The sequence below is a fragment of the Littorina saxatilis genome, linkage group LG12 (genome assembly GCF_037325665.1).
Source record: "Littorina saxatilis isolate snail1 linkage group LG12, US_GU_Lsax_2.0, whole genome shotgun sequence".
NCBI lineage: Eukaryota > Metazoa > Mollusca > Gastropoda > Littorinimorpha > Littorinidae > Littorina > Littorina saxatilis.
In genome coordinates this window covers 79,476,298-79,494,691 of record NC_090256.1, presented here as the reverse complement: position 1 = coordinate 79,494,691, position 18,394 = coordinate 79,476,298, and the positions used below count along the sequence as shown (strand labels likewise).

The window sequence follows — 18,394 nt, the reverse complement described above, 5'->3', positions numbered from 1 at the left end:
TTTCATCTTGTTGTCCTCATTATCACAATTTCTGAAGTATAAAAGCTTTTGCAATGAATCTTGGTGTGTTTTCTTGAAGGTTATTAGTTTTGCAAATCTGAGGACTTGTCTTCAAGGTTTTTGGAGATGTGTAAGCCATTGAAGTTGAACTTTTTTCTGTGTGATTTTGAAGGCTGTAAAAAATGGACATACAGTGGTACCTATAATGAAAGGACACTCTCAGGACTAGCCATAAGTCCCAACATTGCAGTTGGTCTTTCATTACAGGTACATTTTTGTTAGGTTAGTATCCAAAGGGACAACAGAAAATGTCTATTCTTGGGAGGTGCATGTACTCTCATCACAGTATTTGCTGTAGTCGTTTTCATAACATTGTTTTTTGTGGTCCATACATGCAAATGTGACCTCAAGAGATTATGTACGCTTTTGTTGATCCCGTGAAACTGATTATGTTTGAATATTGCACTGTATATTTTAATGTTGTAATGTTTTGTCACTGCATGCATCTCCCATTCATACATGACACGATCAAGGAGTATTTAAAACAAAACGTTCACACTTCAATACAAATCAGGTTTATTAATTCATTCATACTTTATAATCACTTCATAATCATTTCCCTTGTTCCTAAACTATAAAAAGTTTAAATTTGCCAATAAGTCAACCAAACAAATTGTACAAGGCATGTGACTGAAAGAACAGGAACAGCAAATATGAAAACATAACCAACTAACACTTGGACTGATTCCCATTCACTTAATTCTCAATAAAAACAAAAACTGTCATTCAAATATTCTATGTTGTTAAAATACAACCAGAGCCAGCCAATGTATGGAAAGCTGAAGAGTAATGCAGGAGATACCAAAGTAATGCTGCTTCTCTGAAACCCTGTGTCAGTCTGGACATAATCTGAATGCATCTGATCTTTACTTTATTTGGTGTTTCGTTTTCAACCACGAAGGTTATATCGCGACGGGAAAAGGGGGAGAGATGGGATAGAGCCACTTGTTAATTGTTTCTTGTTCACAAAAGCACTAATCAAAAAATTGCTCCAGGGGCTTGCAACGTAGTACAATATATTACCTTACTGGGAGAATGCAAGTTTCCAGTACAAAGGACTTAACATTTCTTGCATACTGCTTGACTAAAATCTTTACAAACATTGACTATATTCTATACAAGAAACACTTAACAAGGGTAAAAGGAGAAACAGAATCCGTTAGTCGCCTCTTACGACATGCTGGGGAGCATCGGGTAAATTCTTTGCCCTAACCCGCGGGGGGAATGCATCTGAAATTAACATGATCGGTCACAGTATGCAAGACTGATGAAGTATCTTTCCTTTTTACATTTAGTCAAGTTTTGACTAAATGTTTTAACATAGAGGTGGAATCGAGACGAGGGTCGTAGTGTGTGAGTGTGTGTTCTTTCTTTCTTTATTTGGTGTTTAACGTCGTTTTCAACCACGAAGGTTATATCGCGACGGGGAAGGGGGGGAGATGGGATAGAGCCACTTGTTAATTGTTTCTTGTTCACAAAAGCACTAATCAAAAAATTGCTCCAGGGGCTTGCAACGTAGTACAATGTATGACCTTACTGGGAGAATGCAAGTTTCCAGTACAAAGGACTTAACATTTCTTACATACTGCTTGACTAAAATCTTTACAAACATGGACTATATTCTATACATGTACAAGAAACACTTAACAAGGGTAAAAGGAGAAACAGAATCTGTTAGTCGCCTCTTACGACATGCTGGGGAGCATCGGGTAAATTCTTTCCCCTAACCCGCGGGGGGGAGTGCGTGTGTGTGTGTAGAGCGATTCAGAGTACGGTAAACTACTGGACCGATCTTTATGAAATTTTACATGAGAGTTCCTGGGTATGATATCCACAGACGTTTTTTTTTTGTTTTGATAAATGTCTTTGATGACGTCATATCCGGCTTTTTGTAAAAGCCTCATTTTTCAATCAAATTGATTGAAATTTTGGCCAAGCAATCTTCGACGAAGGCCGGACTTTGGTATTGCATTTCAGCTTGGAGGCTTAAAAATTAATTAATGACTTTGGTCATTAAAAATCTAAAAATTGTAATTAAAATTATTTTTTTATAAAACGATCCAAAATTACGTTCATCTTATTCTTCATCATTTTCTGATTCCAAAAACATATAAACATGTTATATTTGAATTAAAAACAAGCTCTAAAAATTAAAAATATAAAAAATTATGATTAAAATAAAATGTCCACAAAGCCACAGGACCTGACGGGCTCACACCCCACGTTCTCAAAGAACTCGCAAAGGAAGTGGCCCCCATCCTTACCTCCATCTTCTCCTCATCTCTACACTCCGGACAAGTCCCCTCTGACTGGAAAATAGCCACAGTTGCCCCCGTCTTCAAGAAGGGTGAGCATTACAAGCCCTCCAACTACCGCCCCATCTCGCTCACCTGTATCTGCTCAAAACTCTTGGAACACATCTTAGTGAGTGGCATCATGAACCACCTCGAAACCAAGAACATCCTGACCGGTCAACAGCACGGCTTCCGTAAACACCGCTCGTGCGAGACACAATTACTCGAGTTCATCGAAGAAGTCTCTACAGCCATGGAACGTGGTACTACAACGGAGGCAGTGGTGTTAGACTTTGCCAAAGCTTTCGACCGTGTAAACCACAGTCTGCTCTGCCACAAGCTCTACCACTACGGCATACGAGGAAAGACCAACAGCCTCATCGCAAACTTCCTCAGCGGCCGCACGCAGTCAGTCGTGGTGGATGGTGTGCAATCCAGCTTTGTCAAAGTGAAGACCGGAGTCCCCCAGGGCTCTGTCCTAGGGCCCTGCCTCTTCCTCTGCTACATCAATGACCTCCCCTCCAAGATATCTTCCCCTTCAAGGCTCTTTGCTGATGACACAGCCGTCTACAGGTTCATCACCTGCGCAGAAGACCCAGCCAAGCTTCAGGAGGACCTCCAACGCCTAGAACAATGGGAAAAAGAATGGGACATGGCCTTCCACCCAGACAAGTACTGTGTGCTGCCCTTCACCAGAAGCCATTCTCCCCCTCTCTCCAACTACACCCTCCACGGCCAGACGTTGGAGAGAGTCACCTCCACCAAGTATCTTGGGGTCATTCTAGACACTAAACTAGACTTCACCCGGCACATCGAGAACATCTGTGCCAAGGCCAACAAGACGCTGGGCTTCCTGAGAAGAAACCTGAAGGTATGCTCCAGCCTCACCAAAATGCTGGCCTACAAGACAATGGTCCGCCCTATTCTTGAGTACGCCTGCACAGAATGGGACCCACACTCCGACAGGCTCATCACAACCCTTGAGAAGGTCCAGCGCAGAGCAGCCAGATTTGTCACAAACCGCTACCATAACACCACTAGTGTCACAGATATGCTGACGCTACTCGAGTGGCCTACGCTACAACAACGACGTCGCTGCGCCAGACTTGCTATGCTCCACAAGATTCTCAACGATCAAGCCTGCGTCTCCTGCGTCGGCCTCAAGCGGCAACCTCGAAGTGGACGTCGCAGCAACCACAGCCAACAGCTGGGAAAAATCCCGTGCCGCACAGACTACAGAAAGTTTTCTTTCTTCCCGAGGACCACTGTCGACTGGAACTCCCTCCCATCAGATGTTGTCGAGGCCCCCTCCTATAATGCCTTCTGCTTGAGGGCAATGAGGGCCATACAGGTACAGTAACCGCCCTCCCCCTGCCCCACCTCTTTTATTTTTTCTCTTATTTTCTATTTTATTTTTTATTTTTCTCCTTTTATTTTTTTTCTCTTTTTTTTTATTTTTTATTTTATTTTTATGTTAAGGACACACACTTGCACTTCGCCAACATGTTAGTAATGGTCAATTCATTGATCGCTGAACATTATTGGAAGAAGAAGAAGAAGACTTAAAAACAATCTTATTCCTTGTTCTTTTCTTTATTTGGTGTTTAATGTCGTTTTCAACCACGAAGGTTATATCGCGACGGGGAAAGGGGGGGAGATGGGATAGAGCCACTTGTTAATTGTTTCTTGTTCACAAAAGCACCAATCAAAAAATCGCTCCAGGGGCTTGCAACGTAGTACAATATATTACCTTACTGGGAGAATGCAAGTTTCCAGTACAAAGGACTTAACATTTCTTGCATACTGCTTGACTAAAATCTTTACAAACATTGACTATATTCTATACAAGAAACACTGAACAAGGGTAAAAGGAGAAACAGAACCCGCTAGTCGCCTCTTACGACATGCTGGGGAGCATCGGGTAAATTCTTCCCCCTAACCCGCGGGGGGTCTTATTCCTTGTCGGTTCCTGATTCCAAAAACATATAGATATGATATGTTTGGATTAAAAACACGCTCAGAAAGTTAAAACAAAGAGAGGTACAGAAAAGCGTGCTATGCAACACAGCGCAACTACTACCCCGCTCTTCTTCTCAATTTCACTGCCTTTGCCACGAGCGGTGGACTGACGATGCTACGAGTACACGGTCGTGCAGTGCGTTCAGTTTCATTCTGTGAGTTCGACAGCTTGACTAAATGTTGTAATTTCGCCTTACGCGACTTGTTATACTTCAGATGCAATCGTTTTGAAGCCCCTCTGAAGTTGTTTGTACATACATATGTATGTACCTGTAAATGCTTTACTAGTATTTTTATCCACTTTTTAGTTTGTTTTTTTGATTACTACACATTTAAAGCACATCAACAATAGTAACACAGTGTTCACAGAAACTGGGGGCAATATCATCTGAAAGAATTTTTCTGTGAGCTTTCATGAAGATCTATTCAGTAGTTTAATCACTCTACATATATACGAACACACACACATACATTACCACCCTCGTCTCAATTCCCAGTCAAACGGAATTCATTTAGTCCAAACTTGCTAAATGTAAAATCATACAAGCTAACAAACAAAACATGCTGGAAAGGAGAAATGCAATAATAACAATTTTGCTGGAGACCTTGCTTCCGTTTTTGTTGTCTGCCTAACTTTGTTTATTTTACATCATGTTTCGATGTGCTTTTCACAGTACTGTGACTTGGTATCCTGATAAAAAGGCTGTCTCAATTTTATTTCGCATGTTTGCTTCCTTTTCCTTAAGATCAGTCCACACTACTTTATATACATGGAGTCTCTTGTGCACAAGCTGGCAGTCAACAGCTACAAAAATATAAACACAATAAACGGGTCACTTTTTAAAATAAGTCTTTTGTAAACTTCTGAAGAGCAGTAAGCAATCTCATTAGTTCCGTCTGATGAAATAGTCTGTTGGAGGGTAGACTATGTACATCTTTCTGTAAAACAAGAAACAAACTGGTCCCTCAAAGAACAATATTTGATGTGTGTACACTGTGGGAGAAGTCTCATGATTTGGGTTTGGTTTCTTGATCCGTGACGTTACGAATGAAGATGGTGTCGTCTGGGGCGTTGTCCTTCTCATCCTGTTCATACATGTAAGATGACGCGATAGCAAGGGCGCTGCCATCGTTGCTGAACGCCAGGGATGCGATGCTTGTGGGGTACCTGCAAACCACAACAGGCTGGATGGTACAATGACCAAGGTCTTTTACCTGCCATTGTGATGAAACGGGGGTGGGACATGGCTTCCGTCTCTGGGTCTGCACATAAAGTTGACCCGTGTCCGTCCCTGCCCGTATTCGAACCAGCGACCTTTCGATCACAAGTCCAGGGCTCTACCAATTGAGCTTTCTTCGGTAGGTTCACTAATCTGTTCACTGCTCGATCATTTATTGAGATATCTCTTAGATCTTTGGCATGTGTTTTGCTTATACCCTTGGCTATTATAGGATGACATGATCATTGGACTTTGTTTGTGATTGTTATAGTAAAAATTGATATAATGACCATTTTTGTCAAAAATGACAGTTTCCGGACTTACACACACACACATTGCAGCACATAAAACCATGCAAAACACTGCTAAAACTGGTGTCAAACATCAGGTACTCACATTACAGCCCATAAAAGTATTCTTCTGTGTGGTAATCCATAAATCACATCTTGTAGAGCTTCCAGAACACTGTATCGCTTGAAAACAGGTCTACGAGTTAAGGTCGGACTTTCCGCCGCCATTGTGAATACTAACATGTCTTGGCAAAGTGGTGAGCTGTCAACACATGGTATAGTAGCTTATCCGAACGGTCTATGGGAAAGAACTGTGTTTAGAACCCCTACAAGTACTTGGACAGAGGTTACCTCCCATATAGTTTTCAGAAATGTCCTGAAATGTTGGTGACACAAATCCCACGTATGAGATACGGTTATGGGCGTACGACAAACCAAAAATGACCACGTATTACATACGGGGTGGGCAGTGAAGGGGTTAAAAAAGAGGGAGCTTTAATTGGGGAGTTCCACTGTACAATGCATGCTGTAACATAAAGTCATTTTATATGCTCTGTTTCGTGTTTTGTGTTCCAGAGGAAGACCCTAGGGTTGAAAAATGGAACATTGTCATTTCATTGTATTGTCTTCGTATTTTTATATTTAGTCAAGTTTTGACTAAATATTTTAACATCGAGGGGGAATCGAAACGAGGGTCGTGGTGTATGTGCGTGTGTCTGTGTGTCTGTGTGTGTAGAGCGATTCAGACTAAACTACTGGACCGATCTTTATGAAATTTGACATGAGAGTTCCTGGGTATGAAATCCCCGAACGTTTTTTTTCATTTTTTTGACAAATGTCTTTGATGACGTCATATCCGGCTTTTCGTGAAAGTTGAGGCGGCACTGTCACGCCCTCATTTTTCAACCAAATTGGTTGAAATTTTGGTCAAGTAATCTTCGACGAAGCCCGGACTTCGGTATTGCATTTCAGCTTGGTGGCTTAAAAATTAATTAATGACTTTGGTCATTACAAATCTGAAAATTGTAAAAAAAAAATAAAAATTTATAAAACGATCCAAATTTACGTTTATCTTATTCTCCATCATTTGCTGATTCCAAAAACATATAAATATGTTATATTCGGATTAAAAACAAGCTCTGAAAATTAAATATATAAATATTATTATCAAAATTAAATTGTCGAAATCAATTTAAAAACACTTTCATCTTATTCCTTGTCGGTTCCTGATTCCAAAAACATATAGATATGATATGTTTGGATTAAAAACACGCTCAGAAAGTTAAAACAAAGATCGGTACAGAAAAGCGTGCTATCCTTCTTAGCGCAACTACTACCCCGCTCTTCTTGTCAATTTCACTGCCTTTGCCATGAGCGGTGGACTGACGATGCTACGAGTATACGGTCTTGCTGAAAAATGGCATTGCGTTCAGTTTCATTCTGTGAGTTCGACAGCTACTTGACTAAATATTGTATTTTCGCCTTACGCGACTTGTTTGGTCTTTTTATGCAAAAATATTTTGGATATCTACACTGTAAAATCAATTCTGCAACTTACTTATGGATTATTGAGCAGACCAGAAGCACAAGAAGAGAAAGAAGATAAGACATTTTGTTTTACAGTTTACGAAGACTACCAGATTAGTTTAACTAAAATCCAGTTTTTAACAGTAACAAATGCATTTTACTCAAATTACTATATTTGAAAACGGCATAGTCAGCATCCTAATGGTGAAATACGAAAGGTGGTATTTGTTGAAGACACATCATATCTACAGTTGTACAACACGCATATTAGTTACTAGATGAATACCCACTTCGCCGGGTACCCGGCTTTGCCGGGAAGAAGTAGAGCCGAATAGATGTACAGAAAAACCAAAATCGGTTCAGCGCTGCGCGCTGAGAGCACATGTTGAAAATTTTCTTCGACCAGATTGTGTTTTGGGTCTACCTGAATATGCCCACCAAATTTGAAGCAGATCCATCGAGAACTTTCGCCGTGCATCGCGAAGTGACCGACAGACAGACAGACAGACACAGACAAGCCGTATATAGATATAGATGAAGAGAAAGAAAGTACAACATAAAACACCATATCATACAAGGACAAAAAGATGAAAAATCACCTGTTATTCCAGGTATTGATTACAAATAAGTGCAAAAGAGTGGAGCAGGTGTAAGCCCAGCAACACAAACCTGTGAAACTGGCAGAGTCGTTTCTTGTTGAACCCGTCCCAGATGTTAACATAGCCATCAGAGCCACCGGTGGCAAAGGTGTTGTAGAGATTGTGAAAAGCTATGGCGTTGACTGGATAAATCTTCTCCATGCCATCTTCTTTGATCCTGTGACACTTGAATGCGTACTTCTTCTTCTGAATTTCTGGGCTCGGGTCAAGGTACTCCACTGCCACACGACCTGGTTTCAACAATAACACAACATCAAGGTACTCCACTGCCACACGACCTGGTTTCAACAATAACACAACATCAAGGTACTCCACTGCCACACGACCTGGTGTCAACAATAACAGAACATCAAGGTACTCCACTCCCACACGACCTGGTTTCAACAATAACACAACATCAAGGTACTCCACTGCCACACGACCTGGTGTCAACAATAACAGAACATCAAGGTACTCCACTGCCACACGACCTGGTTTCAACAATAACACAACATCAAGGTACTCCACTGCCACACGACCTGGTGTCAACAATAACACAACATCAAGGTACTCCACTGCCACACGACCTGGTTTCAACAATAACAGAACATCAAGGTACTCCACTGCCACACGACCTGGTGTCAACAATAACAGAACATCAAGGTACTCCACTGCCACACAACCTGGTTTCAACAATAACACAACATCAAGGTACTCCACTGCCACACGACCTGGTTTCAACAATAACACAACATCAAGGTACTCCACTGCCACACGACCTGGTGTCAACAATAACACAACATCAAGGTACTCCACTGCCACACGACCTGGTTTCAACAATAACACAACATCAAGGTACTCCACTGCCACACGACCTGGTGTCAACAATAACACAACATCAAGGTACTCCACTGCCACACGACCTGGTTTCAACAATAACACAACATCAAGGTACTCCACTGCCACACGACCTGGTTTCAACAATAACACAACATCAAGGTACTCCACTGCCACACGACCTGGTTTCAACAATAACACAACATCAAGGTACTCCACTGCCACACGACCTGGTTTCAACAATAACACAACATCAAGGTACTCCACTGCCACACGACCTGGTTTCAACAATAACACAACATCAAGGTACTCCACTGCCACACGACCTGGTTTCAACAATAACACAACATCAAGGTTTAAGATATTATAAAAGGAAAAGTGACTGTAAGTTTAGGCATTCCTTGGCGACAACTGTTCCTTTTTGAAAAAGATTTTGGTATCAATGCCAATATTTTGTTAACATTTTCAGTGATCAAAAAGAAGCTTAGGCACTTGAAGGACTGCTGATTGCCAAACGATTGGAGGCATCTGTACAGAAAATACATTGCAACAATTTTTTTTCTTCGTTTTTCTTTATATACTCACAAAACAATATACAATCATTTGACAATCGTGTCGGCAACAATAACCACTTCTGGACGTAGTTAATGCTTATGTAAAAACTTTCCTTGCTATCTCAGCAAACTTGTCGAAGAAAATAATTCTTAGCAACATCCACGTACAGTGGAAACCCTTTTTAAGACTGCCCAAAATCGTAAACAATCAGGTTTTGAAAGGAAGGGAGTCTTACAATTGAGGTATATTCACAGATATTGTGAATCGAAAACCCGAAAAGCAAGGTTATAAAACACAGAAAGTCTGAAAAGGGGGTTCCACATTACTAATTACAGCAGACTTCCACTAACTCGCGGTCTTTGGGGTCCAAAGATTTTTGATCGCGATATATCCGATTCGCGATGCAGTTTGGGGTCCAATTAAAGGGAAGAAACCGCGTTCTCTTCTGAGTCAGAGAAAACGCGGTTATTTCCCTTGTTGGTCACAAAAAGCCTGTGAGCGTCATGTTGGCGTGTGTGCGTTTGCCGTGTGAGTGCATGTGTGTGTGTGCGTGCATGTGTGTATGTGCGTGCGTGCATGTGTGGGCGCGTGCGCACGCACGCCTGTCATGTGGTTGTGCTACAATGTTCATGTGTATGTGTTACTGCGTTTCTCGCAAGTGTGACGCTTCTGTTGGCAACTAAGTTCTCAAAAGATTAACTGCGATGACACGTTTTCTTTTATCAGCAGATGACGATTTCTTTTCTTTCTTCTCCGACTCATACGTCGTCACAAACTTATTAGTTAATCAGACACAGACAGACACAGACGTACACTGTACGCGTATAGTGACTCACTGCTGCACACACACACACTAACTGACAATGAACAGAACGCAAGCCATGGTGAATTACCACATTATTTTATTTCGTTTGGAAACGAGCACTTGTTACATTATCAACACGCACGCACGCACGTTTTGTTTTGCTTTGTGTGAGTCTGAGTTGACACGCGTTTTGTCTTTGGCAGAAAGCATGTAGATTTCTTCTTTGATTGTTTGCTTTTTCTACAACCTGCTATAACGCAAGAAGCTGAAGCACTTCATGGCGCCTGTAGAAAATCCGGGGCGTCTAGCTGAGATCGCGATTAGCGGGACTCGAGTGTTAAATTGCATGCCTGACTAGATTGCAGAAGACTGAAGCGCAGTTTAAGCACTTGATTGGCGCCTGTGGCCACCCGGACCGTCTAACAAAGATCGCAATTAGCTGGACTCGAGTGTCAGACACTTAACCTCTATAGGCACGTGGCCAATTTGACGATACCAATCGTGGCATGAAAGTTCTTGACTGAGTGGGGCACGTGCGCGGGAAAGGTTTGTTTTTCTTTTGTTCGCAAGTCTCGATCAACCCATAATGTACACAACCTGAAAACACACACACACGTAGAACAGTATTTGGAGAGACTGAGGGAGAGAAAGACAGACAGACTGATAAGATGAAATGACAATTTACTGCATGATGAAAGGCCATCGAACCCAGAGAGAGATAGCGTGGTTATGATAGAACATTTTTTCATGATCTGTATTATTTTTTGGCCTTTACGAGACTAATTTTGTACAAACAAAACAAAAAAAAAAATTTTTTAAAAAAAAGGTTGGTCCTGTTTTTTTCGGGGTCCAAGAGGTCTCCGCGATATAGCCGAATTCGCGATTTAGTGGACCGCGAGTTAGTGGAAGTCTGCTGTATTGTTTCAAGATTTACATGTCCCGGTCTGAAAATCACAGACAAGAGACAAGCTTTGATCCAAGGGAGGTAATAATAATACAATGACAGTAGCTAATGCCGGTACTTATTTTCTCCGAAAACCCCATGAGAAATTTGAAAAATGTGTCCTTATATCGTGTTTTATTGACATGTTTGATTGAAATCTAACTAAAATCTGCAACTTTCACTGTCCATGGCTGTGTTTTCGTGTTCGTGAGAGGAGTGACGCAGGTGCAGAAGTATTTGAAGAAAGTGAACTCTAAGGCACAAAAACACTGAAACCAGACGATGCGAGCGTCATTGTCGTTTTCATTTATGATTTGAACATGGTTTTCGACAGAAAAAAGAGAGCATCTTTTGGTTTATCGCTGATGAAAGTTATCCATTTACGTGCGCGAGCGTGTATGTATCCATTTGTGTATTACGTCATCAATACTTGTGTTTTATGATAACAAGAGTTACGTCCCTTGCATTGAAATTGTTGCATCAACTTCGTCGAAAATCCGGCTCTAAACCCAAAAATAAGGGTACATGAAGTATGAATCAAGCATGCCTTCTCGCAAGCATGTCCAAAACTTCACTTTGAAGATAGATTTAGTTATTTCAGATAATGTTTTCGGGGGTTTTCGGAGAAAATAAGTACCCGCTAATGCTTCACAGAGTTGTTACCTTCAATGGAGCTTAGGACGTAGCCTTGCTTGTTGGGGAAGCAGCGGATAGAGCGCGTCTGGTACTTGAGGTTCGATTCCCTCCGCTGCTGGACGTAGCCCATGTTTCGCAGGTCCCAGACTAGCACCCGCCGCCCAGCTGTGCCCACCACTAAGCGATCGCCACACACAGACAGCGTGTACACCTGCAATATAGGTTGACATGATCATGATAATACATGCATTAATACATCATGGGTAATACTTCATAAGTCGAGGACACGCTGCATTTTTTTCAAAACCATGTATGACGCACACACCATCGTCAGACAATTGCGTCAAGTTGTCTGAAAACAGTGCAGGCAACATGACTTTGTGTACACCTGTAATATAGGTTAAAATATCATCAAGTCACATTCAAAGGTAAAAGGTAAAATGATAATATTAATATAGCACTGGTAATACTTCATTAGACAAGGATCATGCTGTGTTTTTGTTCAAAACCATGTGCAAACATCATCTTCAGAAAATTGCGTCAAGCTGTCTTTGAGAACAATGTAGGCTACATGAACTAATTAATAGTCCACAACAAAATTTGCAACAACTGTTTCAAAGACCAAAGCATCATTCTACAGTTGTTGATGATGTAGTCCATTTCTAAGTCTTGTGCTTGCAAGTAGTCCTTAAAGCCCTGAGTGCACTTATGGTCCATTTCAAGATATGAAATGGTTGAACCCATCCTTCAGATTGTGCATATGCCATACAGTACACACAGCAGTCTTTTATAAGTGCTAGTGATGTCAGCAAGAATTAGGTACAAATTCACAGACTGCACAGAAAATAAAGAACATGGACCTTGGGACAAAGTAGGGAAAAACAAGGCTTTTAGTTTTATAGCCATATTGGCATTACAATCTCTGCTGCTAGGAACTTCTCTGAACAATGTCTGTTTTACCCAGCTAATTATTTTTTTAAAAACAGTCATCCAAGTTAGATCAGATTATCACATGATTAGGATTACCTTATCTGGCTGGTTAAATGTACCAGCGGCTGTGGGTCCCCTTGGGTCCCATAATTTAACGGTAGAATCCCAGCTGCCTGACACCACCACGTTTACGTCAGGCGCAAACTCCACGCAACGAACAGCAGCGTCGTGGCTGCCCACTGTCATTTCTGTGTGAGACAGATTGATGTGCATCCATCAACATAAAACCTTACAGCCACAAATATATATATATATATATATAAAAGACCAGTTCAAACATCCATATTTTAAAAAAAACTGGCAAAGATGCTCAAAAAATATTAAGTGATACAGCAGTCCCTGCAATGTACGGCCCCCGGCGTGAGCGGACACCTGACATGTACGGACACATTTGCTGGGCACGGAGTGTTTTCCTTCTATATTTGCCCCCCCTTAAACGGACACCTGCAAAACGTGGACGCGGACACTCATTTTCGGTCCCAACAGCAGGTCATACCTCCAATGTACGGACAGACCATCGTCAAATTTTCACCACAACAAATTCGATAACAGAGCAGTCCGGCTCTTGGTACAAAGATCACAGCCGCAATGGCGTGATGACAGTCACTGATAACTTGAGCGCCCGTGTACCCATCTGGAGGGGGGGGGGGGGGTAGTTTTGGGCAGGAGTGGAGTACATGCGAAGATGCCAACATGAAACTGCATTGAGCTCTTTATTCTTGTCTGTTGGACGTAAACAACAGAAACCACAGTCGATAAAGGTCCTGAGCGAAAGAGAGTGAAAAACCGGCCACAGTTCTCAGCATCGTGTGTCTGTGTGTAACCTCTTTCATTGACAAGATACTCTTGTTTCCCCTCAGCCTTGACCAGTGAGTCGGTTGCCTAATCTATGAACCCTTCAGTTGTCTTGCTTTGTCAAAAGTTACGACACAGTCAACTGGTTTTGCTCTGAGTGAACAGTGCAGCTGGCCTCTCTGTCCACAGTCCCCAACAGTACATGGCTGGAGGGAGTGAGAGAGAGGGAGGGGGTGGGGGGTGGAGGGGTAGCTGGCTAAACTCTGTGGGTATCCGGTGTCACTGCATGTCAGCAGGAAGAGCATTGGAGAGAAATAGAGAGGTGTACTCTTCCACACAATTTCCAAGCATCAGTTGTCACGGCTTGGTGTAGGCATTAGTGAGGGAGAGTGGGAGCTGTGTTATGTACAGTGTATTTCCGACTGAAGAGTGAAAAGTCACTGCCATGCCACATGATCGGCATGCAGTCAATAAAGCCAGACAAGAAAAAAATAAATTACATGATTATGACATGCAGCTCTATCTGCTGCTATTTATTCAAACTGGTTTTCAAGCTTATTCTTGCAAAGCATCTGCACACGCTCCTCTGTGCTGTGTTTGTGTGGCTGCTTTCGTATGTCAGTGCATGGTGAGTGTGTTCACTACCTTGAGGATTTATTTTATCTCTTCTTTTCAACACTTTTCATACAAATCATTTTTACAGAACGTTTAAAGAAGTATTAGGAGTTTCTTGTTATTGTTTAGTAGCCACAAGAAGTGATTAGCATAGACTCAATCCTGTTGTTTGTGTGTCTCTGTGAGTGTATGGGGGAGGGGGTGGTGTGGTGACCCCTCCCGTGACCGGACACCTGCAATGTACGGACAGTTTTGCTATGGCCCAAGGGTGTCCGTTCATGAGAGGGACTGCTGTACAAAGTGTTGTCTTTAGGCAAAAAAAAAAAAAAAAGTCTGTTTACGGTAACCCGACCGACCCTATTTTTTTCACGCGACCCTAGACTTTTTTTTTGACATTTGGGAAAAAAAATATATATTTTTGGTTTTTTTGGCAAAATAACGTAAAAATATGATTTTTGGGAAAAAAAACCCAAAAAAACCCCGACCTACCGACCCTATTTTTTTTGCCTATGTTACCGTAAACAGACCTTTTTTTTTTTTCGCCTAAGTATTTTTGATAAAATAAAAAAAAATTATATTTGTCTCAGACAGTTGCCCCCCTCTCCCCCTTCAAGACTAACTCACAATATGGCATATCAAGATTGTGGCACTTAAAACCAACTACAAGTTCATGAAACGAAATTATACAAAGAAGATTTGTGTGCAGCTTCTTCAAGTCTTCATAATCATACAGAATTATTGTCTTACTCTTGAGACAAAACATTTCTGAACAATTTTGCTAGCCGTTAACTTCACTGTAGTGTCTGCACGTATACTGTTGGGGAATTTTTTGGGGGAAACAGGGTCTTATCATTCTTAAAAATACCAAGTTTTACTGAGTTTAGGCACACAAAAAAAAATAGTCTGTTTACGGTAACCCGACCGACCCTATTTTTTTCGCGCGACCCTAGACTTTTTTTTGGCATTTGGGAAAAAAAAAATTCTTTGTTTTTTTTTGCAAAATAACGTAAAAATATAGTTTTTTTGGGAAAAAAAAAAAAAGAAAATCCCGACCTACCGACCCTATTTTTTTGGCCTATGTTACCGTAAACAGACCTTTTTTTTTTTTGGCCTTATACGAAATTATTACAAATTTGTAAAAACAAATAAAGTCAGATTCAAACTCAGGCGTGTACCTACCTGCACTGGTATTGAAGTCATACATTTTCAACAGCTTGTCAAGGCCTCCACTATATGCATGAACTGCATCCTGTTATGAAGAAAATGACACATTGAATAAATAAGTATCGCAGTACTTTATCCAAAATAAAAATTAATGACTCAACACATTGTCACATACCCAAGAAGTATAATAACTTAATAAGTCATCCTAAACATTTCATAATATGGTGCTCAGACCAACTTTTGGTTCCCAGACTCCAGAACTTTTTTTTAACCTGTCAACAACAACAAAAGTTAACTAAAAAAATTACCAAACTGTACTTTGCAAACTTTACAAAGATAAACTTCTTGGACATCTCCTTAAAGAGAGGTATTTATCTAGCCTGCATAGGTCATACATGAGAATTGCTTCATATTTTAGCCTCTCACTGACTGAGTCTCACTATACAAAACAGCGAGAGTGTATACGATCGAAACGGTTTGATGGATGGCTACGGAAGAATTAAACACCTTTGGTTGATAGTGATACTGAAAAGGTCATCTGCACTGGTCAGCAAACAGCCACTTCTTCTTCTTCTTCTAGTTCACACCCGCCTTCAGCATATTGAAGATTCTGATGCATTACGTGTATGACCGTTTTTACCCTGCCATTTAGGCAGCATACGCCGATATCGGGGGAGGCATGCTGGGTATTTTCGTGTTTCTATAACCCACCGAACTCTGACATGGATTACAGGATCTTTTCCGTGCGCACTTGGACTTGTGCTTGCGTGTACACACGAAGGGGGTTAAGTCACTAGCAGGTCTGCACCAAAGTTAACCTGGGAGATCGAAAAATCTCCACTCTTAACCCACCAGCGACCGGGATTCGAACTCACGACCTCCCGATTAGGAGGCCAATGTCTTACCACCACGCCCGCCTTGATCAGTAAATCGGATTGACAGTTGTGTGGCCGCCATTTTTTCTCATGTAGCAAGGCATGCCCGTCTACTCTTGCCAAATCCTTGGGTTCAACACGACGAAAATTCCTGAAGAAACGCTACTTCCTCTGCCCACTTGACAAATCTTGGGTCAAACAAAGAGGGGACAGGTGTATTATTACATATCATCTGTTATTCATTTAGGCCCAAAACAAAAAATGCTTTGGTTACGGTTTCCCAACCGACCCTAACTTTTTGGGCCGACCCTAAACTTTTTTTTTGGTCCTAAAGCTAAAAATAAAATGAACCAAACACATACATACACAAAAAAAACCCACACACACACACAAAAACCCACCGAAAACGACAACACCACGGCACAGAGAAAACATCGATCGCCGGCGAGCAGACAACAACAAGCCCGACAAGGGACACCACTCCGCTTTTTACAACTCCCATATCCAAGGGAAGTCAGTCTCGTGCGTTCGTTCGTTGCGCGAACGTAAAAAGATGTCGTCTGCATTTGCAATCGTATTCGGAAAGTGCGTTCATATCGAACAAACACGACTGATAAGTCGGTACTCGAAGAGTGCAACCTTGGTGGACATTTTTCATGATTTTCATCCAACTTTGGACGGCAAACTGTTCGGGATAAAATGTGTTGGGTCGACGAAAATAAGTGCCGAGCCCGAAGACTCTTTCGAACTGGACTTTGGCATGACTCTCGAAAACTTGGAAAGTTTCCACATCAAATCACTTCACTTCAAGTGTGTTCGTTTGACTCCTGATGGCAGTGAAGCGGACGAACTAGCTGCAGAAGAAGTGCAGAAAACGAAGCAAAAATCTGCATTTGATGTACTGATGGTAGCAGCGAAAGTACGATCTTTGCCTTCGTTGAAAGTTTCCAGGTGAGTTCAAATTTAAATAGCTACTAGCGGCTGCGCCCCGTCGCCCGTGTTATTAACGGTCTTTTTTTGTACTTTTAAAAAACAACGCGCGTTACCCCCCCCCCCCCCCTCCAAACAAAAACTTTTAAATTTGACAGATCCAGGCGTTTAACACCCCCAAACAAAACAAAAAACAAAAAAAGTTTAATCGACCTACCTACCCTATTTTTTTTGGCCATGAAACCGTAACCAAAGCATTTTTTTTTTTGGCCTTACCTGGAAACAGCAGTCTAGAACAGGAGCAGCATGGTTGTACTTCAGCCGCAATGTGTTGGCCACCACATCATACAGTCGTACACTCTCATCCCAAGAGGACACCAACAGAAACTGACTGGAGGTTGGTCCAAACTTCACCGCCGAAATGCCATCCCCGGGTGGGTTATTCAGCTTGAACTCATGGGGAGACTCGCCCATATTCATGATGAAATGTGAAGATCGTTTGCGCTAACTGTTGATCGAAAACAAATCAGAATCATACAACAGTGGTAAATTATACATATCAAGAACACAGTACAGTGTCCCACATTTACTCTCTCCTCCTACATATTATATAACTCCCTTGAGTTAAGAAGGGATTCAATATTTACACAAGAAGCAAAAATATTTTAAATACTATAACTTTAGTCAAATTTAAAATAAAATATTTTGGGGACTTGTAAGTTGTAGTTGTACTTTTCTTCATCGTGTTGCGATCAGACGAACGGTATGACGTTTCCTGGACTGCCCAGCATTTCTGATCATGCTTAGTTATCTGAAGGTAATACTTGTCAACATCACCCCTAATTATTATCAATGTTCCTATGGATGTATGCTACTTACTTCGGTAAATCGAAGAAAGAATCACACAAATTTGAACGCCGTCGGTCTTTTGAGCGTGTTGCAATAAGAGTAACCGTTCCTGAATAACATTAACAGCCCTCCTTTCCGGTACTGAAAAGAACCCGAAGCGAACCAATTGTGTACAACGATTTTAAAAACTACCAAACGTGTTCGTTTTTAGTATTGAAAATAAATGCATACATTTTTGAGGTTATTTGCTCGTGCCATTTAGCCCCTTTGTTAACAACGCTATTTGAAGACGTCATTTTTGCGTTTTAAAAAATACAGCGGCGACATTTTCAGTGCGAAGTTTTTAGTTTTA

The 18,394-nt window shown here is 41.4% G+C and overlaps 1 protein-coding gene across 1 annotated transcript; it reads right to left on the bottom strand.

Moving 5' to 3' along the window:
• Positions 1–558: 558 nt before the first annotated feature.
• On the bottom strand, positions 559–18,147 carry LOC138982870 (mitotic checkpoint protein BUB3-like). The gene is made up of 7 exons (XM_070356259.1): positions 18,073–18,147; positions 17,470–17,701; positions 15,404–15,473; positions 12,851–13,002; positions 11,852–12,035; positions 8,080–8,299; positions 559–5,541 (listed from the first exon to the last, which is right to left on the bottom strand). The coding sequence occupies exons 2-7, from the start codon at positions 17,671–17,673 to the stop codon at positions 5,382–5,384; spliced, it is 990 nt and encodes a 329-aa protein (XP_070212360.1). The 5' UTR covers positions 17,674–17,701; positions 18,073–18,147; the 3' UTR covers positions 559–5,381.
• Positions 18,148–18,394: the final 247 nt, after the last annotated feature.